Source organism: Aethina tumida, chromosome 6, assembly GCF_024364675.1.
Source record: "Aethina tumida isolate Nest 87 chromosome 6, icAetTumi1.1, whole genome shotgun sequence".
NCBI lineage: Eukaryota > Metazoa > Arthropoda > Insecta > Coleoptera > Nitidulidae > Aethina > Aethina tumida.
In genome coordinates this window covers 17,561,811-17,588,550 of record NC_065440.1, presented here as the reverse complement: position 1 = coordinate 17,588,550, position 26,740 = coordinate 17,561,811, and the positions used below count along the sequence as shown (strand labels likewise).

General features: G+C 29.0%; 3 protein-coding genes across 4 annotated transcripts in view; 1 reads left to right on the top strand and 2 right to left on the bottom strand.

The window, feature by feature from the left end:
- The window catches only part of LOC109597923 (uncharacterized), a 59,303-nt gene that overhangs the window by 1,998 nt on the left and 30,565 nt on the right, over positions 1-26,740 (bottom strand). The gene's annotated exons all lie outside the window — the stretch shown is intronic.
- On the bottom strand, positions 573-4,903 carry LOC109597922 (uncharacterized). 2 transcript variants are annotated; one of them, XM_049968391.1, is made up of 5 exons: positions 4,509-4,903; positions 1,176-1,211; positions 978-1,115; positions 882-917; positions 573-831 (listed from the first exon to the last, which is right to left on the bottom strand). In XM_049968391.1, the coding sequence occupies exons 1-5, from the start codon at positions 4,627-4,629 to the stop codon at positions 659-661; spliced, it is 504 nt and encodes a 167-aa protein (XP_049824348.1). In that variant the 5' UTR covers positions 4,630-4,903; the 3' UTR covers positions 573-658. The 2 variants fall into 2 exon arrangements, with proteins under 2 accessions (XP_049824348.1, XP_049824349.1); XM_049968392.1 differs by having other exon boundaries at positions 573-828.
- Positions 2,490-25,233, top strand: LOC109597889 (uncharacterized). Its single transcript, XM_049968384.1, has 12 exons — positions 2,490-2,858; positions 14,622-14,651; positions 19,007-19,156; positions 19,208-19,474; positions 19,526-19,720; positions 21,066-21,315; positions 21,368-21,596; positions 21,649-21,868; positions 21,924-22,161; positions 22,362-23,098; positions 23,158-23,736; positions 23,952-25,233. The coding sequence occupies exons 3-12, from the start codon at positions 19,063-19,065 to the stop codon at positions 24,458-24,460; spliced, it is 3,318 nt and encodes a 1,105-aa protein (XP_049824341.1). The 5' UTR covers positions 2,490-2,858; positions 14,622-14,651; positions 19,007-19,062; the 3' UTR covers positions 24,461-25,233.

Below are 26,740 nucleotides of genomic sequence, written 5' to 3'. Positions count from 1 at the left end.
TAAGTACAGTAACAAACAATAACATTTTAGATATAAGTGTATAAAATGAATATAGAAAGAAAAATTGGGAACAAATAGCTTCAATAATACGTCTTTTTATTTTTTTTAAGTTTGACATTAAAAATATGGTGATATTTATTTGAAAAAACCGATAAATCTAAAATTTCAGACAAAAATTTAATTAACAAAATAATTAATTAAGAAAAGTATGTTTAATAACTATTTAAATTGATTATTATAAGTGTTTTACTGTAAGAAAGAAAATTTATACGATTATTATCTTCTTATTTATTTAATAATTGATTAAATTATTTTCCTCATCTTTAATCCTTAAAATTTATATTTTATTAATGTAAAATTATTAATTGTAAAAATTAGGAAAAATAGTACATATTTTTTTTCTTTTCTTTTTTTATAAAAAAATTGAAGAAAAAAATACAAAATAAATATAGAAAGTAAAATTAAAAATAAATAGTTTCAATATTAACTACATGAATTGATTATTCTGTACTGTAAGAAAAAAGAATTAGATAATTTTGACTGCCACGATTTAATTTGTTAATACTAAATAGTAATTTAATCGACTCAGTTAGTCTGGGTACAAAAATAAGGAACATAATTCTCGATGCTCATATTTTTAATTCATCAAACAATCCATTTAAAAAGGGCCAATATTCGGACGACATTCTCCTACGTCACATCCACATATTCTTATACAGGGTGGCGACAAATTGGCACGTGTTTTATGGTGGTCGTCGTATTTTTTCGACAACTCTTTGAAGTGTTCAGTTTTAAGATGGTAAGTTGTAAACTTTCTTCCTTGAGGGGCTTCTGAAATGATACAGTTAAATAAAAATATTATTAATTGTTTGTTACCCTACCACTGGTGCTTGACACTCCACTTTCAGTGGTCCTACCTGAATTGCGATAAATAAATTAATTTTAATAGTATGTAGATCAATATGTACAATTTTTACCAGTTGTTGAGGTCGATTCATTATGGTTGGAAGAGGGACAAGGGACAGGTACACATAATACCACACAGTCAGGAAAGACGACTTCTCTAGTGTCTATTTTATGATTGGTCCTCTTGGTACTGGTACCATAGACATATTCTATAAAAACAATATATGGTGATATATATTATATTTTTAATTAATAAATTTTAGTCTTACCTCCACAGAATATAACCAGGCAGGTTACAATAATCACTTTAAAATTCATAGTTGTTGATTTAGATTTACATTTTCAGTGGTTTGTTTAAATAGGTTCCAGGAATATGTCAAGTATTCATAAAAAGAATATTGATAAATAGAAAATTTCAATGACATATTTTAAAATTTTTGTGATGGGAAATGTACAAAGAATTATTTAAATTGAATTATAATGAGATTTTACCTTAATTCTTTTTAGATTTTAGATAAAGTATGTAAAAATGAATGTTCATATACAAAAATGAATATAGAAAGAAGAATTAAAAATAAATAGTAGTTTCAATATTTCCTTTTTTTAGTTTCCTTATTTCTGTCCTCAACTATTATTATTAAATATGAGAAGTATTTATTTGAAAATATAGATAAATATAAAATTTGTCAGAAAAAATTTATTAAATAGAATAATTAATTAAGAAAAATATGTTTAATAACTATATGAACGAATTAATAATAATAATTATTTATAAAAATTTGGTACTGTAAGAAAGAAAATTTGTGTCATTATTTACTTATGTTTTTATTTATTTAAAAACTGATTAAATTATTTTCCTCATATTTAATTTTTAGAAAATTTATATTAAGTATTATCTCTTTGTGTTACTTTCCTTATTTCTGATATTGGAAATATGGAAAGTATTGATTTGAATACCGATAAATGTAAAATGCGACAGACAAAAATAGAAAAAAATTTAACATATTATTATAAGCATAATAATATACCATAATTTATGGTATTTTCTCTTGAAAATTCCATACTATTTTTTGTACAAATGCTTAACATAGCTTTGTGTTTCAGATTACTTGGCCATTTTTTTTGTAAGTACTGATAATTTTTTACGTCTTCTAAAAAGTTATTGAATTTAATTAATTGTTTTTTGTAACAATTTTATTTTTATTTTATAGATGTTAATTATTTTTCCTAATTCTTATGATTAATATTAATTAAAAATTAAAAAAAATAATTAAATAAACATTATTTATATATAATTTCCAATTTTATTCACAGAATGTTAAAGTTTTTATAATATTCTATATAAAATAAATTAATTTTTAACCTACTTCAAAGGTAATAAAATAAAAAATCCATTATAATATTTACATGATTTAAACATTCACTTTATTAAGTAATAAATTGATTCTTCGGAGCTGTTGACGTTGTACCATCATATCAGATAACTGTTAAGCATTAAAAGACGTTTGCAAAACGAATGACAACGTCTCCGCAACAAATTTATTCAATTATGTGTAACAGATTGTCGTGTTCATTTTATTAATGTTGCCCGATTAAGATGAAACGTGAATATAAATACAACTTATACAAACTCGCGTCCAATACCGTTGTTGTTTCGATCAATAATAAATCGCCTGTTAAGATTAATTAACGCACAAATCGTAACATTTTCCCAGATTAATTGGGATGGCCGAAAGTGAAATGGTGTTTGGTGTCGACAAAAAGTAAAAGTGTGAGAGATATAATTAATTAATTCGCTCGTTCCTTATGAATCCTTTGTTTTTAACTTGTGATGTCACTGTTGCTTAAGACGACTGAAGTGTTATGGTCTTATTGGTTGTCGAGAGAAAAAGAAAAAAGAATGCGAAATGTGAAATTGCACCGTTTCAAGTCTTTGTGGTCGTCGTGGTTTGGTAAATCAAACTTGAGGTTTTTCGCTGTCAGATCAATTGTTAAGGCTGACAGGGATTATTATGGTGCATGAAGGTGTTCACGTTACTATGTTGTTTATTGGTTTTGTTTGAAAATTATAGGTTTTACTTGCTAAACTTTTTAGGATAAGTTTCTTTTCTGTTTTGTTACTTGTTTTTTTTTATGTGTGCTTCAATTCTTTAATATAATTATAGAAAAATATTGTTGATAGCCAAACCATAATTATAAAAAATAAAAAAAAATAATTAATATTATTAAAGTTAAAAGTATTTAAATTTATTATTAAAAATTCAAGATCTGAAAGATCTCCAAGATATACTAGATCTACAAGATTTTCAAGATTTTCAAGATATTCAAGATTTACATGAGATATATATTACAAGATATACTTAAATATTTTCTGAATTTGGTATATCTTTTTATTTTAAAAATTTTAAATATAAATATATAAAAAATAAAAACAATTATTTTATTAATAATGTTAAATATTGTTGATAGTCCAACCATAATTATAAAAATATGAAAAATAATTAATATTATTAAAAGTAAAATCATTTAAATGTATTATTAAATTTATAAGATCTGCAAGTTTTACAAGATATACAAGATTTACAGGATATATGAGATATACAAGATAAAAAAGATATACAATATATACAAGATATATGAGACTTACAAGATATTCTTGTATATTTTGTGAATCTTATATATCTTGTAAAAATCGTAAAGTTTGAAAATTTTAAAGATAATTACACAGTCAAACCATAATTATAAAATAATTAATATTAGTAAAATTATAATTATTAAAATTTTTATTAAATCTTCAAGATTTACAAGATATACTTGAATATTTTGTGAATTTTGTATATCTTATAAAAATCGTAAAGTTTTAAAATTTTAAATATAAATATATAAAAAAAGAAAAACAATTATTTTATTAATAATGTTAAATATTGTTGATAGTCAAACCATAATTATAAAAATATAAAAAATAATTAATATTATTAAAATTAAAATCATTTAAATGTATTCATAAATTTATAAGATCTGCAACTTTTACAAGATATACAAGATTTACAGGATATATGAGATATACAAGATAAAAAAGATATAAAATATATGCAAGATGTATGAGACTTACAAAATATTCTTGTATATTTTGTGAATCTTGTATATCTTGTAAAAATCGTAAAGTTTGAACATTTTAAAGATAAATACACTGTCAAACCATAATTATAAAATAATTAATATTAGTAAAATTATAATTATTAAAATCTTCAAGATTTACAAGATCTATATACTATATATACTAAACTAAAATTATTTAAATTTATTATTAAATCTATAAGATTTATAAGATCTAGAAGATTTTCAAGATGTCCAAGATTTACAAGATATACAATATTTTCAATATACACAAAATATACAATATATAGAAAATATACAAGATATATTTGAATATCTTGTTATCTATCACAAGATATACAATATATACAAGGTATATGGTATGCAAGATATATTTGAACATTTTGTGCATCTTGTATATCTTGTAAAAGTCGTTAATCTTGAAAATATTAAAGATAAATATAAAGAAAAGAAAAAAATTATTAAATTAATAATGTTAATAATACCTTTATTAAGAAAAGAATTTTTATTGGACAAACTTAATGAGTCATAAATGTTCACTTCATAATTTATGATGTAGTCATTTATGCACACACCATCAACAAATTTCTTTAGGAATTGACACATTAATTACGAATTGTAAAGCTGCCAATTTAATTATTTGAAACAATAATTTTTCAAAAACAGTTATGCGTGCATATCGAAACACCGTAAACACGAAATTATGCACATGTTCGATTACTGTTATCCCACTCGAAAATTTCCAGATTATAAAGCGTCAATTAATTAGTTTTTTTTATCAGCGACAAACAAATAACTATTGTGGCTGACTTGAACGTAATTGAATTTAATAAAATTTACAGCTAAGGGATTATTACTCGGCGACTTGATTAAGAATTTAATTAAAATTTCGGTATTTCAGTATTTATGTGCGGAGGATGAGGCGATATTTTCGAAGAGACAAAGAAATCATTCCGACAAATTGGATGCGAATTACGGTTTTCGAATTGACTCGTTAATTATTACAATTTGCATTTAAAACTAAACATTGTTCTTTGCTAATTAGTTTTCAATAATAATAGTCGAGTGTCCCGGTTTATTAGAAAAAGGTTATCAGCATGTTATTATTGTTTAAATGGCCACTACAAGTCGTTTACTTGTAAATCAGATGTCATAACAACAAGTTGGAATATTTTTCTGAAAGTGCTTAACGGAATCGCGGAGTCCTCGAGATCACTTATCTTCGGTTTAAGCAGTTTTGTTGGTCCGTCCGAGATCCGTAAACAAATGTGAAGGGAACGGCGCACCGAGTTATGTAGAACAGAACGGATATGAGAATAAAGAGAATTTATTACTGGATGCGTCACGACATCAAAATTACGTTTGGGGGCAATAATTACGGAACAATGAGGGAATTCTTGAATAATACAGAAATTTATAATATTTAATTTTTTAACAAGAATAAAATTTATTTGATTCCATACATTACAAATATTTAATTAATATTAATTTTAATATTTATATTTGATTGTAAATTTTTTAAATCACTCTTCATCATTTAAATTAATTATTTTTATTTTATTTTGTCTTAGTTAACCGGTATTTATTTAAATTGCTAGTGTCCTAAAATATTATGTATAAATATGTATTTGCTGACCAACTGTCAATAGTAAAACACAGACCTAATGTCATAAAATCAGTGATAGCCTAAGACGAATAACGTTTAAAACATTCAAAATTAGAATTAGAATTTCTAATACTCACGCATTTTACGATCTTAGTTTAAAAAATTAAATGTAATCAATATTCACGAGTATTTTTAAATGTGTTTGACCGCATTGCTTTGCCATTAAAATCATTTATCTTTTTTTTATAAGTCGCACACACATACTTTACATATGTAAATATTTGTAAAACTATGCCGACGATTAATTTGTACACAAACACATTTTTTTCCAATTAAGATATTCGAAATTTATATACAATTCAATCGGAATGCAAATTTAAATTTACATCAAACTCCAATTAGTATAATTTTTTGTTTCGGCCGAAAGTGAAATTGCATTAAATTTGTTGAAAACCGACCGTTTGTTATTTCTATTCCACTAATTATGGGAAAAGCCGGTGTAAAAGTTTAATCAACGGGCGTGTTAATTTAAGCCTTATCTTAAGACAATTATTTCGACAAATTCGATCCAAAAAAAATTCGCAACAAAGGAAGTCCGACATTAAGTCGATAATTAACCGTGAATTCGTCAACAATTAAATAAAAAAACATCGAAATTAATAATCACACATAGACGAAAACAGGAAAAATGATTTCCAAACTCAGCCTTGCCCAGATCAAAATCTGCCTCTGTGCGACATTGGATGTGTTTAATTAATATGTGCACAGGAAAATGTAAATACAAGATAATCATTACAATTATAATTAAAAATGATGGCGTGCCTTTAAATCCTACACGAATAAAATGGTCATTAATTAAGGAAGTCGACGTTTTATTATAGCAATAGAAAGTACACAAAACGAATTGAATATGCGATATCAAAATAACGTTTATAACAAATTCCAAAATTTTGTGCGACTTTGTTGTATTTCTGTGACGATTTTCCGTGTAAAATCGCACCAACAACGGATTAAATGAGGCGCACAGGAATAATTAGGACGGAAATGTTATTTATTAATGGTGAAAATTATTTATTTAAATGTCGGCATTGAATATAAAAATGTTTAGATTATATGCGTTCAATTCAAATTAGATTATGTATGAATCAGATGAATTATAATGTTGTAATTATGATCTATAGTTATGGATGTTGAAACAAGCATTAAAAATTACCATAAAAGTGGATATTAGATTAAAACACTGTGTTTACACTTAATACATCTTTTATTTAATATTTCTGAAAAGTTAAAATTATTAAATAAAAAGTAACATCTTGTATATCTTGTGTATCTTGTATATCTTGTATATCTTGCAAACTTTGTAAATCATGCACATCTTGTATATGTTGAATATATATCTTGAATATCTTGTCTATATCATGTATATCTTCTATATCTTGTATATCTAATATATCGTGTAAATATTAAATATATAAATAATAAAATTATTTGAAATTAATAAATATTTACACGATGAACATCATTTACAGGATTTTCATGTAACGTAACCTTTCCCTCTGAAGCACTTCTCACGTATTAATTAAAATTATTAATAACCAACATAATACAACAATCCTCCGAAGATAATGGAGTTGTCATCACATTTACTAAGTTTTTGATAAACACCAGATAATTATGAACACAACAGGGATTTATGTCGGGGAAATCAAGAGCCGCTACGTGCACGAAAGTTATTGCGGCAAGTTTGATAATGGAGCATTGGATGTAAGCATAAATAAATCATATTAAGCAGACATCATTATGTACCATTAGCCACGAAAGAGATTAACGGTGCACGATTATGATACATGTCTCTGCGAATGTTTTGTTTGTATTAAGTGAATTAGTATTAAATCACGATTTGGATTTTTCGCTGGGGAGGTTCAACAATAAGTAAAAATACGATGTTTGATAATCGGTGGAATGCTTGACTAAATCCTTGTGGTTGTTTATAAAACGGAATTAAGGATTGACGAATGGTTTCGTGTGATGGCAAGTGTAAAACAACATATGTTAAATATTGATAGTTTTGTTAGTTTTGTAAATTTAGTAAATCTAGTAAAACTAAATCAAAAGTTTTATAAATATTGTAAAATTTGTCTTGAAGATCTGGTAAAACTTTTGAATATTAAAGATCCCGTATATCATGCATATCTTGTATATCTTGTTTATCTTGTACGTATCATATATCATGTAAATTTCACAAATTTTATAAATTTTGGACATCTTGTAAATCTTACAGGTCTATATGTATATAAATAAATATAATAAATTGGTAAATCTTGTAAACTTTGTATATCTTATGATTTTTAGAAATCCTGTTGAATTTAAAAACCATTCAAACCTTCTAATTTTTCTTTTAATTAATTAATTATTAACTTTTGGATATTAGAGATCTTGTATATCATGCATATCTTGTATATCTTGTTTATTTTGTATGTGTTGTATATCTTGTGAATAGTAAATCCCACAAATTATATAAATTTTGTACATCTTGCAAATCTTATAGGTCTATATGTATATAAATAAATAAATATAACAAATTGGGTAAATCTTGTAAACTTTGTATATCTTATGATTTTTAGAAATCCTGTTGAATTTAAAAACCATTCAAACCTTCTAATTTTTCTTTTAATTAATTAATTATTAACTTTTGGATATTAGAGATCTTGTATATCATGCATATCTTGTATATCTTGTTTATTTTGTATGTGTTGTATATCTTGTGACTAGTAAATCCCACAAATTATATAAATTTTGTACATCTTGCAAATCTTATAGGTCTATATGTATATAAATAAATAAATATAACAAATTGGGCAAATCTTGTAAACTTTGTATATCTTATGATTTTTGGAAATCCTGTTGAATTTAAAAACCATTCAAACCTTCTAATTTTTCTTTTAATTAATTAATTATTAACTTTAGGATATTAGAGATCTTGTATATCATGCATATCTTGTATATCTTGTTTATTTTGTATGTATTGTATATCTTGTGACTAGTAAACCCCACAAATTTTATAAATTTTGGACATCTTGTAAATCTTATAGGTCTATATGTATATAAATAAATATAACAATTTGGGTAAATCTTGTAAAAAGTAAATAAATTTACTCTTTATGAGTAGATGAATTGTATGCCTATTACAAAGTCTACATCCTGCTATTTTTGTAAATGTTATATTATATTTTATGTGTACATAAGATGTACTTTATAATATCATTATTCGAATAATAACGATGGGAAATACGAGAAATAACATAAAATTATTAAGGATTATTACACGAACACAATATGGTATATCTGCCGCAGATACACAACAAAATTGGTAAAAATATGTGATATAAAACAATAACAAATAATTGCATCATTATATATATCAAAAATGTTTGAACGTGAACACTCCAAAGGCATGTAATTAACATCGGAGAGTCCATTAAACACTAAAGACGAACGTATTTTCCCATTGAATCGATGCCATGCACGATGGAAAACACGTTGCCCATATGCACATTCCATAATATGATCAACGCCCGAATCGAACCACCAATTCATCGGCCACATCCACGACGGCCTTACTGTACACGTCCATTACCTAATCCGAAAAAAAGTTGTTGAACGGTACAAACGCCATACGGTTAGCCCCGGTGTCGAATATTCCGATTGTTGCGGCCTTACCCGACCGACCGATCTAACAGTTCTTTTAATTTTGCTCGAAAAAAAAAAAAAAAAAAATACGTTTTACGTGTGGGAAGACGGCTGAATTTCGTCGTCCGTGCCACTGACTCACATAGAACGGACGCCGGATTCTCGACGTGTTCCTTGTTAAGTACGTCGTTGTACGCGACGTAAACAAAACGCCGGTTTTATGGGAAAATTTAAATGTTAATGGGTTTTAAAATAAATTATTTACTTGTATCAGTATTAATAACTGATATTAATTAACGAGGTCGTAAATCAATTAATGGGGAAACATGAAACGGCTTTAGATAAAAGATGAATAAACTGTTATATCGACATTTAATTCAAACCATAATAACTAGACATGTTTACGTATCTCTGAGTTGAACAGGGTTAATTAATTTAGAAATTTATTTAATATGCAATAGAATTTATATTTTATAACGTCATTTTCAAATTACAATTTAATATATTAAGACAATTATAGAATATCGATAAATAATTTGTCCAACATTCTATGGAGATCTTATATCAGTTAACGACATTATTAAAGCGAAGGGAAAAATATGTTTTTATAACTTGGCAATATTTTTAATTGTAAATTGAGTAAATTTTCAAAAGTCCTCTAAATATCGTATATTACATTGTGTATATTGTATATCTTGTATATCTTGTATACCTTGTTTATCTTGCATATTTTGTACATCTTGTATACACACAATATTTGAAGCTTAGTGAAAAATTGTATAAATTTATACATCTTGTATATGTTGTATATCTTATACAGCTTATATATCTCATACGTCTTGTTTTTTATCCAAATTTTGAACATTAGAAACTTGAAATTCTTGTAAATCTTGTATATCTTGTACCTTCCATATTTTGTACATTTTGTGTATGTTTTATATCTATCTTGTACAGCTTATAGATCTTGTATATTGTTTATATTTCTTATAATTAAAAAAATAAGATGTTCAAATTTACAAGATTTACAACATTTATTTACATCACTCATAAGAATTACGAGATTAGTCATATTTTTATTAATAATAATAATTAACATTTTATGAATTCCACATAAATAAATCTAAAAATAAATAAATAATACATAAACTAACCTGATTCATTTAATACATCAATTTAATTCAAATACAGTTAACAGAAAGGAGATTAATATGTATTTTACTATTTGATAAAAACCCGTAAGGTGCATTTAAAACAATTACACCAAACAACACTGAAAATCACAATTAATATTAAAAGATTTACGATCATTTTCTGCATGCGGTGCTGCCTCAGATTTAAGTGAAAAAAATCGCCATACATATGCAACAAATCCATTTTAATATTAATGCAACCAACCTAATCCGCCGTGTTTTATTTACTGCTAAATGCACGCATCGAAACCGTTACGTTCTTAAGAAATCAGCTGCCGATTTTCGCTTGTGAACATGGCGATTTGTTAAAACTAGTCGACTGCACTGACCTGTCTTCCTAACTGGACGAGTTCAGTTACGTCTTTCTCTTCTCCGTCCGGATTTATTGCGGAGGAAATGCAAAACGAACAGTAAAAGTCACTTTCTTACTTTTTTTGAAAGACCCAACTGTGGCTTTTGAATTTTTTAAAACTGTATTATTGGAGGAAAGTGTGGACAATTATTAATCTTTGAAGATTTTGTTGAAGACCAGATTCCAATTAATTAGAAAAAAAAACAATATTTAGAAGCCTAGAGGAAAATTGTACATATTTTATATATCTTGTGTACCTTGTATATCTTGTATATTTTGTATATCTTTTATATCTTGTATATCTTGTGTATCTTATATATCTTGTGTATATAGTAGATCACATAAATGTAGCAACTACTTTATAATTTTTGGGTATCTAGTAAAACTTGTAAATTCTGTAAAAACAGTAAAACTCATTAACTTTATAGATCTTCATTTAATAAATAATTTGTATCTTGAATATCTTGGATTTTATAAATTTACAAACTCCCAAATATTTTATAAATGTATCTCTTATAAATTTTCAGTATTATTTATATTATAACACTTACATATTCTGTAAATTTTGAAAACATTGTAAATCTCGTAAATATCAGTTAATTATTTGTTAAACATTTTATGTAAATATTCTGATATTAGTTAATAACATTGTCAAAGTGAAGAAATAAATAAATCTATTTTTTAAAACTTTTGAATTATTATTCTATTTACTAAAATAATACAATATTTAAAAATCTTATATATCTTGTATATCTTATGTATCTTTTATATCTGAATGTATATCTTGAAATTTTGAAAATATATCAAATTTTGTAAATCTTACTGATCAATCTGTCTTCTTAACTGGACGAACAGTAAGAGTCACTCTTCTTTTACTGAAATACCCAACTATGTCTTGTAATATATACATATTATAAATTTTTGAAAATTATTCTAATTAGAAAAAAAAAACAAAATTAAGGGTACATATTTTATATATCTTGTTTACCTTGTATATCATCTTTATTTCTTGTATATCTCGTATATACAGTAGATCACGTAAATATAGCAATTTTTTATACTTTATAATTCTTAGGTATCTATTAAAAACAGTAAAACTCATAAACTTTATAGATCTTCATCTAATAAATAATTTGAATCTTGTATATCTTGTGAATTTTATAAATTTACAAACTCTCAAAAATGTTGTAAATGTATATCTTATAAATTTTGAATATTATTTATATTATGATACTTAGATATTCTGTAAATTTTGTAAACAGTGTAAATCTTCTGAACCTTCCAAATCTCATAAATATCAGTTAATTATTTGTTGAACATTTTATGGAAATATTCTGATATTAGTTAGTGACATTGTCAAAGTGTAGAAATAAATAAATGTATTTTTTAAAACTTTTGAATTATTATTCTATTTATTAAAATAAAAATACAAAAAATCTTATATGTCTTGTATATCTTATGAATCTTTTACATCTGAATGTATATCTTGAAATTTTGGAAATATATCAAATTTTGTGAATCCTACTGATCAACCTGTCTTCCTAATTGGACGGACAGTCTTCCTTTACTAAAATACCCAACTGCGTCTTTTAATTTTTTAAAAACAGTATTATTGGAGGAAAGTGTGAAAAATTGTTGATCTTTGAAGACTTTGTTGAAGACCAGATTCCAGTGAAACTTTCGTTGAGCAATTTAAAACAGTTAATATATATTTCAGTGCAATTATAAGTTGCTTAAAAAGGAAAAATCGTACGACCACTTGTGCCTAATAGATTTTTGCATTCTTCCATTTCATTGATACAATAACTTTTTTATGTTGCTGACACACATTTTTGTACACGTATTGTAATCAGTGAAGAACAGTTACTGACATATTTTTTATTGATATTTGTATTATCCTAATGATGGTCTGGTATTCTGTAATCTTCATTAAGCAAAATCTAGTTAAATAATATTGTAACGGATTGAGTAATTATTTAATAATTACTCCCAACAAAACAAAAATCACCTAATTAACAATTAATTTGTAACGAATCGTGAAATGTCAGTCGTCTAAACTAAAAAAGACAAATTGAATTGTTAATTTCCAATCAAGCGGGGCGATTAAATCGGTGGAAAAACTGTTGTTAGACATCGGTACGTATTCCCAACGAGACAACGAAGCCGGTGCCGTTAAATTTCCCTAGAAATCCGAATGATATAATTGCTTTCATCTGGCGTGGCAATGACATAGAACAGTTCAGTTGCCAAATATGGACGGCTGATTTCCACTGTAACGTGCCGAGTTCAATTGACGAGGAATTTTCTATTTTGCCCCCGACGACGACGGCGACTGCTGCTGCCGTAGATTTGTGACAGATTAATACTTTTTTATTGTCGCATGCAATTTATTCGTTTTCATCTGCAGAGACTGGAATGTGTCAGTTTTTGAGTGAATCGCATTTCTCGCCTCTTCAACGTGCCGATATGATCCTCTCGCATTAATCCCGTTCTTCCTGGAACATCCCTCCTTCCCCCCACACACACAATATTCCATTAACATAACACAAAATTTATATTACGGCCATTTAAACTGTGGTTATTTATATCGATCGATTAGACGGACCGATATAATAGACCGGGATACTTTTCCCAGATCCTTTTTTAAAACCGTTCGCCGTTTGATTTTATGGCGTTTTCGTTCTTCGACATATTAAACTAACTGGTGCACCGTAACTTCCATTTAATTGAAACCTGTCTAGCGCCATTTTAACGATTGATTTGCTATAGAACGTGTACGTTAGTTAACGAACCTGTTTAGTTGAATATTTTGCTGAAAAACTTGTGGGTATCATTTTTATATCGGGATAGGAAATGTATTACTGTCACCATTGCTGTATCTGCAGTAAATTTTAAGTGATTTGCAACATAGTTACGATGTTATTCAATTGAATTCCGTTAGTTAAGACCTTCATACTTTACTGAAAATATTTATTAAAATGATGCCATATTTATTAGAATGATTCTGTATATAAAAATTTATGAAATTACAAAGATCCTTGAGTTCCTCCTTGTGTGAAACCAACCAAAAATAATTTAATATTAATACAACAAATCTAAATCCTCACATATTTAAATAAATTACTTTTTAATACTAATTTGAATAATGTTTTTAAATAATTAAAACTGTGGATATGAGGCCAAAAAATTAACACACACTCCCGTTAAGGAATATACTAAAAAATTATTTTTTATTTGTTTTTGTATAAATAATGATAAATTTCAGATAAAATATTACAATTTTATAAAATTAGAAAAATCATTGAAGGTCCCTTCATGTGAAACCGACAGAAATCAATTTAAAATTTAATATAATTGAAGTAAATATAAAAAGTAAGATAACAATAAATATTCTAATTAAAATTGGATTAAATAACTAATTTTGTAGTAAAAAAATTGTAATAACACAAACTTCCTTAAAGAAAAGTACAACTACGACTAAAGGAAATGATTTGTTGTATAACTATTAATTAATTTTCTATAACATTCAAAGGATTAAGTGAAATTTCGTCTTATTTCAAGAATAAAAAGACATTTGTTAACAATCCGATAACGTAACTAATTGAGGAAGCTTAAAATGCAAAATAATAATAAATATCACAGTCCTAATCCGACTTAAACTCATTAGTGAAGCAATCTGTCTCTGTGATTAATTAAAGTAAATAATATTAATTCTAAGCGCAGTTTCATGTTGTAGCTTTAATTAATAATTTTGTTACAGGTGTAAAATATGTACACATTACAAATTCAGGTAAGTCTTTCATCAAAAACTAAAGTTTTATATAAGTTTTATTTTCAAACATTTGCGAAAGACAATTAACGTGTTGCAACTTGTTAATTAATGGGTAAATGCACGTACGCCAATTAAATATGAAAGAGATTTCACAGTTTTTTTTCCACTTAAAAAAGGCTTAAATAATCTCTTGTACTTTATTTAATTAAGTGCTTTTATAAGTTATTAATAATTTTCACCTTTTAATTTATTAATTACGTAATTGAGTGTTTTGTTACTTATTAGATATTTTCTAAAGTGATTTGTAAAGGTTTCAAACAATTGATTGTTTCTTAATTTATGTCACATTACTGTGGGTTATGGTTGGTCATTGATACATTAACATATTTATAATTTTAAACAGTGTGTCGTGCTTAATGTTGAATGTGTCCATTGTTAATCAACCTTTTCATGTTGAGTTCAATGGATGTTGCTAAATAACTGCACAATTATTATCATATTAAACAATAAATCTAATATTGATTTTAATATAAAATTTATATTGCTTAAATCTATGTAATAAAAATTTACAGTAATATTAAATCAATTTACAGTTTTGGTGAAATGTAAAACAGTCTCCTTTCTCCAGAAAATGGTAGTGAACGTATAAAAATTTTAGAAAATCAATAAAATTGTTTATTTATTGGATACTTTCCAAATTTATTAAACATTTACTAATAGTAATATAACTTTATTGACAATTTAATTGTTTTATTTCTATAAACGAAGATAATAATTAATGATCATTAGTAGTATTAAATATTTATTGTAAATAGAAATGCAGTTATAACTATAAAAATATTAGTATATTAAATTTAAAATTTCCAATCACAGATCACAGAAAATAGACTAGTTATTGAATATTGGTAAATGAAGGCATCCCATTAGAAAATAAGAGTTCTGTAGACATCTGTTTATTGTTTCAGATTAATTTGTCAATTTACATATATTAATAATTACAAAACGAAAGCACTTATGTGCATTTAAAGCAAAGAAATCACTGCAAAAAGTAAAATCTGTTTGTACAGGACATCTGCTTTTTGTTTCTGCACAAACTAGGCAAAGTTATATAAAATTTAGTATCGATTATTTACAATTTCTAAGTCGTTACAACACTTTAAACTAGTGTTGTACAATATTGGTGCTTTATTTACGAATATTTTCCTTTCCATTATAAACATAGATGTATTGATACGTCGTTTTTGTTAAAAATATTTTCCAACACGTTAGTTGTTATATAAACAAAAAGTTTCTAGCACAACAACGCACCGACATTATTCGACTTTACCGTTGATTAACCATTTTGCGTGTAAAACCTTTTATTTAGAGAATAAAAGAGCGAAACGACGACAATGCAACCCGTGGACTAATGACTGATTTCTGACGCCCACATTGTAAGCTTGTAAATTTTATGCAACATGAAATTTCATTTTAACAAGGCCTGCACGTCTAGTTAGGAAACTGCCAACTGAAATTTGTAAATTAAATTCGCCACTGAAATTTTAATTAATATCGGTTTGTTTACAATGATATTAAAGCTGTTTACATGCTATTTACAAAGTTTGCCTGGCATGTAAATTATGTGATTGATTGGTTTCCCCGTATTAATTAATTGTTTTATCGGAGCTTAGCTGTTAATGTGAAGGAATATTATTACTTTTATCATAAGCTTAAAGTTTTACATTAGTTAGGCTTAGTTTTTTAATTGTAGTCTATGTTTTAATGTACTAAAACTTAATTTAATTTGTAAATTTGGCGCCCAACATTTAAGCTTTGACTACTTAAACTTAAAAAATGCACCCCATTATTGAATTATTCTTAGGCGCATCATAACATTTTCTTCTGAAATTTTTTTAACAGATATTATTGGATATAAAAATAGTTTAAACTGTAAATTTGGCATATAAAAACTAAATTTAAATTTTAAATTGGCGCCCAACATTTTAGTTGAGACTCTTTAAACATAAATAATACACCCCATTATTGGATTATTTTTAAGCATATCATAACATTTTCTTCTAAAATCTTTTTAACAAATATTATTGGATATAAAAATAGTTTAATCTGTAAATTTGGCATATAAAAACTAAATTAAATTTTAAATTGGCGCCCAACATTTCAGCTTCAATTTAAACATAAACAAATACACCATTACTATTATTTAATTGTTTCACACATCACACATTTATTTCCTAATACGTAATACTTAGCTGTGATATAAATCCCATAAAAATAAAGAGACACAAAGAGGATGTTTACGAAAACATTGAAAACAATAATTTGAATGTTTAAAGTTACAAAACCGATGAACAATGGTTACATTTTCTAGTCAAATTAACAAGGCAACTAAAATGCGTTATTATCCGATATTACATGCCGTTGAACATGACGCAAACCATCGTCCGAAACCATTATTACCGCCCGTACGTAAATACGGTGCCGGCAAAATCGATTACCAAATTAAATCCCACGACATGACCCTTAAACATGTAAATGACCCACTCCGTAATTAAGCCTCGCAGCATCCTATTGTTGCACCGTGCCGATATTGCCGGCAATAATCGACCAATTGGATAAAAATGCACGAATTTAACCGTCGTCCCGTTACCTAACACTGATTTTATTGTTAAATTCTGGACATCTGTTGCGCTGGTCTCGATAAGAACATGTGTCTAATGAAGACCCTCTCTCTCTCATTGGCCCCGGCGTTATTGATGATTATGAGAATAATTGCGGGCTATTTAAGAACGGTGTACTGTTAGGTAGTGTCAATATTTTTGCATGAAGCACATGACGTGTCCAACACCAGAACTTCTGGCTAAAGCTATAAATAATTATACATCCCAGTCTCTAAAGAAAGTTTTAAAACGACTTGGTCAGTAGGTGAGAAGATTTTTGAAGCTGAAACTCATTAGAGTGACAACTTGTCTGACTTTTCCTTTACTGCTGCCCATGTTTTTAAACATAAATTAGTATACATACAAATATTAATTATTTCGAACCAAAAACAAATCCAATCTTTCTTGGGGTATAAAATTTTGTACTGTATCTACACAAGGGTTAGAACTAACTTATTAGGAGAAAAACTTCAGTAATGAAATCAAAAATTTACAAAATTGCAACAAAAAATGTGGCAACAACGCTTTCTGCGAGAGAGAGCGACGATGAAGGACAATATCACAGCATAAGTGTGACAAAGATAGCAAAGCGATGCGAGGTTGCCACTTTTCCAAATTATTTCCTTTACTGTTGTCGACGTTGTTTGAACTAAAATCCAGTTTAAAACAATGATAAGTCTATATAAATAATTATTTCATTTCAATTTTAATACAGAATTCTTGAGGAAATTAATTTTTACCCACAGCCTAATAGGTACTTTTAATAAGAACTGAAGAAACTATTTTGTTTCCTTGATTTCAATTAAAAAATGTTTAAATTTAGATGGACAAACTTAGTAAAAGCAATTTCCAGAGCAAATCTTTGTAGACTCATTCCTTGTGCATGTATTGAAACATATGAAGCGTGAAGGCACAAGTAATTACACGTTTTCGAGTAGAATATTTTCTACGCAGCAATAAATTTAAAAGGAACAGGAAAGTTTATTAACCTAATTGATATAAGGAGAGCTCGCATGCATAAAACACATAAATTCAAATAAAATGGCGCATTACATCAAGGTGGAAAATCAGTTAGGAGTAAGGAACTAATTTATTAATTCGAATCATGTTTTACAAACGGATTTATCACTATTTACTGTTTTGCTGACATGGATACCGAAAAGTGATTTATTTATTAATTTCAGTTTTTGCAGGAATTGAACATTCCTCATCTCCAATTAAAACAGTACGTCTTTTTTAAGTAGCTTAAACCATATGGTACATTAGAGATTACGGTCCATAAAATTGTATCAGTAACTAAAATTTAAATGTTGCATCTGAATGCAATTAATTTCATAAATCACATATTGATTTTAATAATGAATATGTTAATTTGGTGGCGACAACGGTACTGCTCGAAATTTTATTAGCCTTCCATCATACCGGTCCATTATAAAATAATTAATGGCCGAATCAAATAATAAATTTACATTGTCGGCCATCTCCAAACGGTAGAAGCTACTTTTAACGAATTCAACGTACGATACGCATTAATGTTGCTATTCAAAACATCTGGCTTAAACATAGTAAACAATTTTTAAAACATATGTCACAAATGTACAGTTTTTATTGGTAGGTGTTCCAGATATACAGGAATAATTTTTCATTGAATATTAATTTAGTAACCTATTTATTTAATATTTATTTATTTATTTACAATACGTGTTAATGTTACAGATGTAGTTCCAAGGAACCTGTTAGACTAAAGTACTGTGAAATAGAATGTTTGCCAGATGACCCCCAATATACCAAAAATGGTGATGTGCAATATGGAGAACGTGATAATCCCCAGACCTCCACCCCTAGGACCATTGGGCAGCAACTTAGGTAAGCCCCAGCCCTAACTCGAAGTACCGTACCACTACAGCTTAATTACAGATCCCATGGTTCCGTCATTGGGCCCCCCAAACTCAAAGCCAGTATCCAAGGTGTCCAGGAACTCAAGCAAAACCAGCTCCAGATCTCAAGGCTTCCGGTTGATGGAGAACCAGGACGACACCGGAAGCGTGTACAGCGTGTACAAGCAAAAAATCGACTCGATGTTCGAGTCGGACTCGAGCAGCACCAAGAACAGCGTCCAGGCCAAGATAGAGAAGATGTTCACTGAAGTGGCGAAGGACAATGGCATACCAATTAACGAAATAGGTAACCGAATCGGTCTTTATGTCTTAACTTTTACTGAGCTGATTGTTTCAGGGGTTCATAGTTTTTCGGTGGATTATTTGGGAAGTATTCCGCTTCAGGAAAAGGTGACCAGTTTGTCTGGGCTGCAGAACCCGCTTCGGGAACTGTATTTTGGGTACAAGAAAATCACCAAACATAAGAAACCACTCACTGGCAGACTGGAAATATCCAGTCAGGGGTTAAAAGTTCAATATCAAGGTGAAAAAGGTAAAAAATTTACGAGTTTAATTAATTTACATATTCGTCCATTAATTCTAGAAATATTCAAGTATGCCACAGAACAAATAATTTATGATCATTCCGAGAATAACGGAACGTTATCTGTAATTATTCAATAAATTTTAACAAATCTGAACTATTTCGTATATTAAATTGATTTGGATGAATAATTTTGAAGATTATTTAATTATTACTATTTATTAATTCAGAATTTAACGATTTTACATTATGTCAAAGATCCACAAGAATATATTGTAATGACATACATAATTTAATTTATATTTTCTAATACCCCACAAATATTGTATTGTAGGTTCCAAAATATTATTTGGACATAATCTAGAAACTTCAAGGTCACAAAAATAATAAAATTTCTAATGAAACACATATTCTATTTTCTAGATTCTACAATTTAGAAACAATCTAGAATTTCTAATTTGGATGGAGTCCATTTTTTATTTTCTAGATTCTAGAATTCCAATGTTTTATAATATTATAAAAATAATCATGTTCCTATAGGTCTCAAAATATTATTTACAAAGAATCTAGAAGCTCTAACGTCATAAAAAATAATATTTCTAATGGAGTCCATTTTTTATTTTCTAGATTATAGAATTCCAATGTTTTATAATTTTATAAAAATAATTATGTTCCTGTAGGTCCCAAATTATTATTTAGAAAGAATACAGAAGCTCCAATGTCATAAAAAATAATAATATTTCTAACGAAGTCCATTTTTTAATTTCTAGATTCTAGAATTCCAATGTTTTATAATATTATAAAAAATATTTATGTTCCTGTAGGTCCCAAAATATTTTTAACAAAGAATCTACAAGTCCTAAGACCACAAAAAATAATTTTATTTCTAATGGAGTCTATAATTTATTTTCTAATTTCTAGAATTCTGTTTTTTCAATATATTAGAAAAATATATATGTTTTCATAAGTCCTAAATTAGTAAATATAATTTTTTTAACTGTAAATATGTTGGAAAAAAATTTATTTAATTTTGCTTATCAAAAAAAAGGAACAATAAATATGTAACATTAAGAAAAACAATAAATAACTCTGTAGGTTAATTGTGTAACGCAGTAATTACTTCAAATTAAGACAAACACGTTCACATTGTGTACATTAACAATTAAATATACCCGCATGACACGTTCAGTTGCACCTCCAACCATTTTATCAAAACATTGACATAATTCCTCTATTAGTGTGTCAATATCAATTGTGTGCCTTCAAGTTCAAACAGGCACTGGTTTCGTTGAACCCCATTCCTTTCCGACACAAATTGCCCTAATTATTAACCAACCCTTGGGACTTGTTGCAGGCGACTTGGAACAGATGAACTCATTCCCGACGATAGCGGTCTGGTCGGCCGTCAAGTTCGTGATCCAGGAAAACAACAACAAATACGCCTTCCTCCCCCTAATCACGGATCCCGACAACATAGACAAACAGTCGTTGTTCACGGCCCTCGACGACGCCGAAAAGAAATACATCAATTCGGACTCGCATTCGCCTTTGTTCGCCGTCGTGATGAGGAAGATTGGGGTCCATAAACAACTGGAGTGTCATGGGTAATTAGGAATATCGTCCCAAAGGCCGTTAAACTAATCAGTGTTGCCTTAGATTCGTTTGCCAGACTTCGGAAGACGCCATCGTGATAGCTGCTACTTTGTACAAGTCTTTGGTGGCCCACATGAAGGCCAAGGAGAAGAAACCGAGGAACAAAAATGGGGTAACTTGTATGTCCATAGCTTCCAGCACTTACCAAGACAAAAACAACATACCAGTGCGACCTCCCAGGAAGAAACGAAGCACCACCTCCTCCATCATCAGCGAAAGTGACAACCTCAATGTATGTAATGTAGTTAATTTTGTTGATCAACTTGTTGATGAAGGTGTTTCAGACGTCAGACACCCAGCCTTTGCTCATGGGGCACAACAAACAACCCAAAAAGAGCACCAAGACGAAGAGGGCACCCAAAGCTCCAGCCATCCAAAAAGCTCAAGACTTAGATGCTATAATGCCCTACGAGGAGCCCATCAAACACTTGCCCGACAACGACAAAAACGAAAACGTCAACACGTACAACGAAATAGCCGAAATTAAGCCCAAAACATTTTCAGGTTTGCCTCCTTTGGTTACCCTTTGGTCCCCGTCTCACGAATCTTTCGTTTCCAGACAAAATCAGCACCTACATGAGCAGAGAACAGAAACAAATAACGGAAGAAATCAAACAGGTAATGAGCGAGAGTACAACTAAAGGCTTAAAGAAGGTGCAAACCGTACGGAAGCCCGACGAGGAGAGCGTGAGGAAAAAGGAGAATTCCGGGGACATTTTAACCAAAGTTACGATACCCAGGTCTGGAAGCTTCTTAAACACCGGAGGATTAACCCGATACAAATCTAAAATATCAAGGTAATCAATCAATCAGTGAATCACGTTGTCTGAGTGTAATTAAATGTTTTTCATCCAGTCTGATTGTTAATTAATTTTACGGCAATTAATTTGGGAGAACATTCCTCGACTTAATGACCTTCCAAAGTATGTTATGAGCCTGTCTTATAAAAACGTAACTGTAGTTTTTTTATGTTGTTAATTGTGGAGTATTGTTTCAGGAACAACGATCAAGCAACAGGTGGTTCCCCACTCGGTTTCAAGGAGATATTCCACGAGCTAAGCCTTCAAGAAGGGCTTCATTCGATGGACGACATCCTGGGAGTAATCATTGATCCCGAGGGCATGTCCTTCAATGATCTCAAGCCAATTTACAAGGAGTTCTTGCTGAAACTTTCAGTAACACTAACCAAGGACGAGCTGTATCAAAGATCCAAGTCCATAATGCGTAGACAAAAGAAGAAACTGTTAAGAAGGAACAGCAGCGTCAACACCAAAAAGTCCCATCACATAATCGTCGGAAACAAGTTCAAGAGGCTGAAGCACATCTTCCAGAAGAGCTTCCGTGCCAAACTAGCTAAAAACAATAAAAGCTCCAACAAGGGCGACAAGGAGTTGGTGATATCTAACCCGGGTGACGGTAAACTTCCGGAAAGTTCGATTTCCACTTCGTCCTACGACACCAGGCAGTTCAGACCGAAGGAGGAGACGCAGGTGACCAGAAAGCAAAGCTACAGGAAGAAACAGGGCGACATAAGTCGCAGCCGGAGGGACAGGACCAGCACGTCAGAGGAGAGTGACTTCTTCTCCCTCAGGAGGAACAAGAGCAAATCCCACAGTTTGAACATTAATAATCAAAACAGGAACTCCAGCAGCGGTTACGTGTCTTGCTCCGAGTGTTCTTATGACTCAGACACGTGCACCTGCATATCTGCTGACAAGTGCTACTGTTCCCTAGGTAATTGGCTCAGAAACTTCTTTGGTGTTAGGTTTAATATGTTACTTGTTGTTTTGCAGGGAACAAAAACTTTTCAAGAAAGTCCTCGAGGTGCAACACCTGCAAAACCGAGGCGGAAAAGTGCTACTGCACCTTGGACACGACCTTATCCTTCTGCGGCTGCGACACCGACAGTTGTGCAGAGAGCAACAAGTGCTACTGCCAAAGCTTCACCAAGAACACCACCATCCTGGAACAACTGAAACAAAGAGGCTTCATCCCCACCAACGACATGGTGTGCAACAGCCCCAAACACCGGAAGGTCTGCAAGAAGAACTCCAACACCAAGAGCACCAAAAGCTTGGAGTACATGGCCAACCCCAGCGAAACCTACTACGAGAAGCTGAAGTCCAGGGGTCGAGCTTCGGATCGACATTTAAGCCGCCAGCAGATGATCATCGAGGAGCCGATGGGCCAGAAAACCATCAGCGCCGACAACCTGGCTCTGGACTACGAGCTGTTCACCATCACCAACGGCAACATCCGTAACCTGCACAACAGATCGGTGTACGCCAGATCGTTGAGCGAGTGCGGCCAGCTGGACCTGAGGAATCACGAGAGCATCAGGAGCTACAGCTCCAACAGATACGGAAGCAGAGGTGAGTTGTTGCCATCCACGGCCTATATTCCGAGACGGCGCCACGACAAAGTATCAATCAAGCTGACGTTAGATAACCTTCGACACCAATTAGGACGGTGCCGATCTACTGTTACAATTTTAACTCTATATTTAGGTATCGATTGTAAAGTTTAAGCCAATTTAATTAGACTAATCAACTCGGGGATGGATGTAAGTTGATATTTTGCGTTTCAGGAAGGACCGTCCAGTCCACGGCCATAACAACGGGCCAATGTACGGAGGCGCTGTCGGTTAAAAAGTCGGCGGAGATCGCCGCCCTCTTCGCCGACATCAAGCTGAGCCAGACCACCGACATCACCCACTTGTCCCCCAGGAACTACGACCTGGAAAGTCTCATCAATAACCGGAACAACGCGTACAACAAAATGACCTCCCACCCCAAGTACAGTAAGCCAAACAAAGTTGGCCTCAACAGGGGGGACTTGAAGGCCTACAACCAGCTGAGCCAGAAGATGGTGCAGAACTCCTTGTACCAGTCGACGAGGAGCAGCAACAAGAACAACATGTACAGCACCAAGAACGGCCTGTACACCATCCAGAGCCAGAGCGAGTCGGGACGTTCCAGCATCAGCGAGAGGAGGAAAAAGGAGAAGCCCAAGTACTTCGAGCTGGAGCCACCCTACATGGCCAAAGGCAAAACGGACAGCAACAACTTAGAGAATTCTTTAGGATACTTGCCCTAGATGGCTTTAATTTAGAACTAGTGAGGTGTGCAAAGGTTTACTGTTATTAATTACTATTACTATTATTATGTATAAAGGATTTCTGCACTTGTACAAAACACCAAAATGTATATGTTATGGAAGGAGGTCTTACTCCATTTTGTGTCGACAAAATGTGATGTAATATCTCTCTTTTAGCGTAATTCGGAACAACTCTAAAAATTGTCACTTACACATGGCTCATTCATTTTTAATTATGTATTTTATTGATTAAACTGCCATAATTAATTAATGAAGCAGTAAAACAATTCTGCAGCACGATGTGAAAGAACGGAGGCAAATTGGACACTTGAGATACGTGGATAATGTGGTGAATAATGCCTGAAATTTTATTTAACGACTCCGGGACATGTTTTCACTGCTCACAAAGTATTTTAGGACAAGTGTTCTTGCTTGCGTTTTTTGCCACTTGAATTAATTTTTTTGGACATATTTTTGGGGTTAATTTTTTTTGTTTTTTGGTAGAGGCAATGTGATGGGGTTTATGCAATAATTTTACAACTTTTTGCTGTAAAATCAATATTTATTCTAGTGATATGTCTAAACTTAAGTGCAATATATATTATGTGCAATATTTTTAATTATTTTTGTTTGTTGAAAATCTTTTTATTGAAAGATTTTGTTAGTATTATTTCTTTTTGGTTTTTCTCTATTGTCTGACCTAATGTTAAGTTTATTATATATTTTTATTTTACTGTTATCGTCAATAAAGTTTTAATGATAAATTGTGTATTTTTATTTCCATACACACAAACTAGAATTTGTTTAATTAAATGGAGAAGTTCAGTAACGAAATCAATTAGTTACAATTATTTATCCTACAAAGGTCGTATTTCATTTTAAGTTGACTGCGATTTCTGGAATTATTTCTGTTTAGTTAAAATTTATTACTCTGTTATAACGAGGACTGAGATTAATTCTCTTTGTACGTCTTCATTTAAGAGGCCACAAAACAAAACCAAAACACGAATGGACCGTTTTAAAAATTTGGCGGATGCACCATAAATTCCCACCTCAAAATTTGTATTTTATATATAAATTTTAGTAATATAATTGAAAAAATAAATAAAAAATATCTAAAATTATCTAAAAATTCAACAATAAAATATTATTCATATTTTTTGCTATTTATCTTATTTATTTGCTATATATCTATTTATTAATTTTTTATAAAAATTTTATTATTTTTCTTTTTTATTTATTTGTATACAAATACTTAAATTGAAAAAGTCTCCGTTTTAAAATTTTTATTAAAAATACCTAATTGAAAATCTTTTAATAAATATTCCAAAAAATACACATTAAAAATTAATATAGTTAAAGTAAATTACATATTTTAATTTTTTATGCTGACAATTTTTAAAAATTGAATTTATAAAGAATATAAAAAAATCTATTAAAAATTAACTAAATATTCAAAAATAAATATATATTTTTAAATTTTATATTTACAAATTTCATTATTGAAGATTTCTTACGTATAATATAAAAATTCTATTATATATAATATATATATGTATATATATATATATATATATATATATATATATATATATATATATATATATATATATATATATATATATATATATATATATATATAATTAAATCAAATTTTTATTGAAATTTTAGTATTTGCAAAGAAATATTTAAAGTAAATAATTTCTGTTCCTAAAATTTGTATTAAAAATGCCAAATTAAAAATATGATAATAATAATTTAAAAAAAATATATATAATAAAAAATAAATTTGACATTTAGTTTAATTAAATATAAATATTGTAAATTTAAAATTTATTTATTTTTGAATTTTTAAATGGTTTTTAATGGGCTTTTTTATAATTATTATGAATTCATTTTTTAAAAATTGTATCATAGTATAAAAAATTAAATATTTACTTTTATACTTAATTAAAGTAAATATCAAATTATTTTTTTAATTTACACTTTTTAATTTAAATATAAACGAAAAAGAAAAATAATAAAATTTTAATAAAAAATTAAAATTTTAGTATTTGCAAAGAAATATTTAAAGTAAATAATTCCTGTTCCAAAAATTTTTATTAAAAAATACCTAATTAAAAATATGATAATAATATATATTAAAAAATAAATTTGACATTTAGTTTAATTAAATATAAATTAAATATTTCTTTTCAAAACATATAAATAATAAAAAATATAATGATATATTAATAAAAATTAAATAAATAATTTAATTATTGTATTTAATAATTACTA

Coding starts and splice junctions, on each gene's coding strand:
- LOC109597922 (XM_049968391.1), bottom strand. CDS start 4,629: ATGTGTCAATTCCTAAAGAAATTTGTTGATGGTGTGTGCATAAATGAC. Junction 1,116..1,175: donor CCTGGTTATATTCTGTGGAG/GTAAGACTAAAA, acceptor TTGTTTTTATAG/AATATGTCTATGGTACCAGT. Junction 832..881: donor TGGAGTGTCAAGCACCAGTG/GTAGGGTAACAA, acceptor GTATCATTTCAG/AAGCCCCTCAAGGAAGAAAG.
- LOC109597889 (XM_049968384.1), top strand. CDS start 19,063: ATGACCCCCAATATACCAAAAATGGTGATGTGCAATATGGAGAACGTG. Junction 21,316..21,367: donor AAACAACTGGAGTGTCATGG/GTAATTAGGAAT, acceptor GTGTTGCCTTAG/ATTCGTTTGCCAGACTTCGG. Junction 23,737..23,951: donor CAACAGATACGGAAGCAGAG/GTGAGTTGTTGC, acceptor TTTGCGTTTCAG/GAAGGACCGTCCAGTCCACG.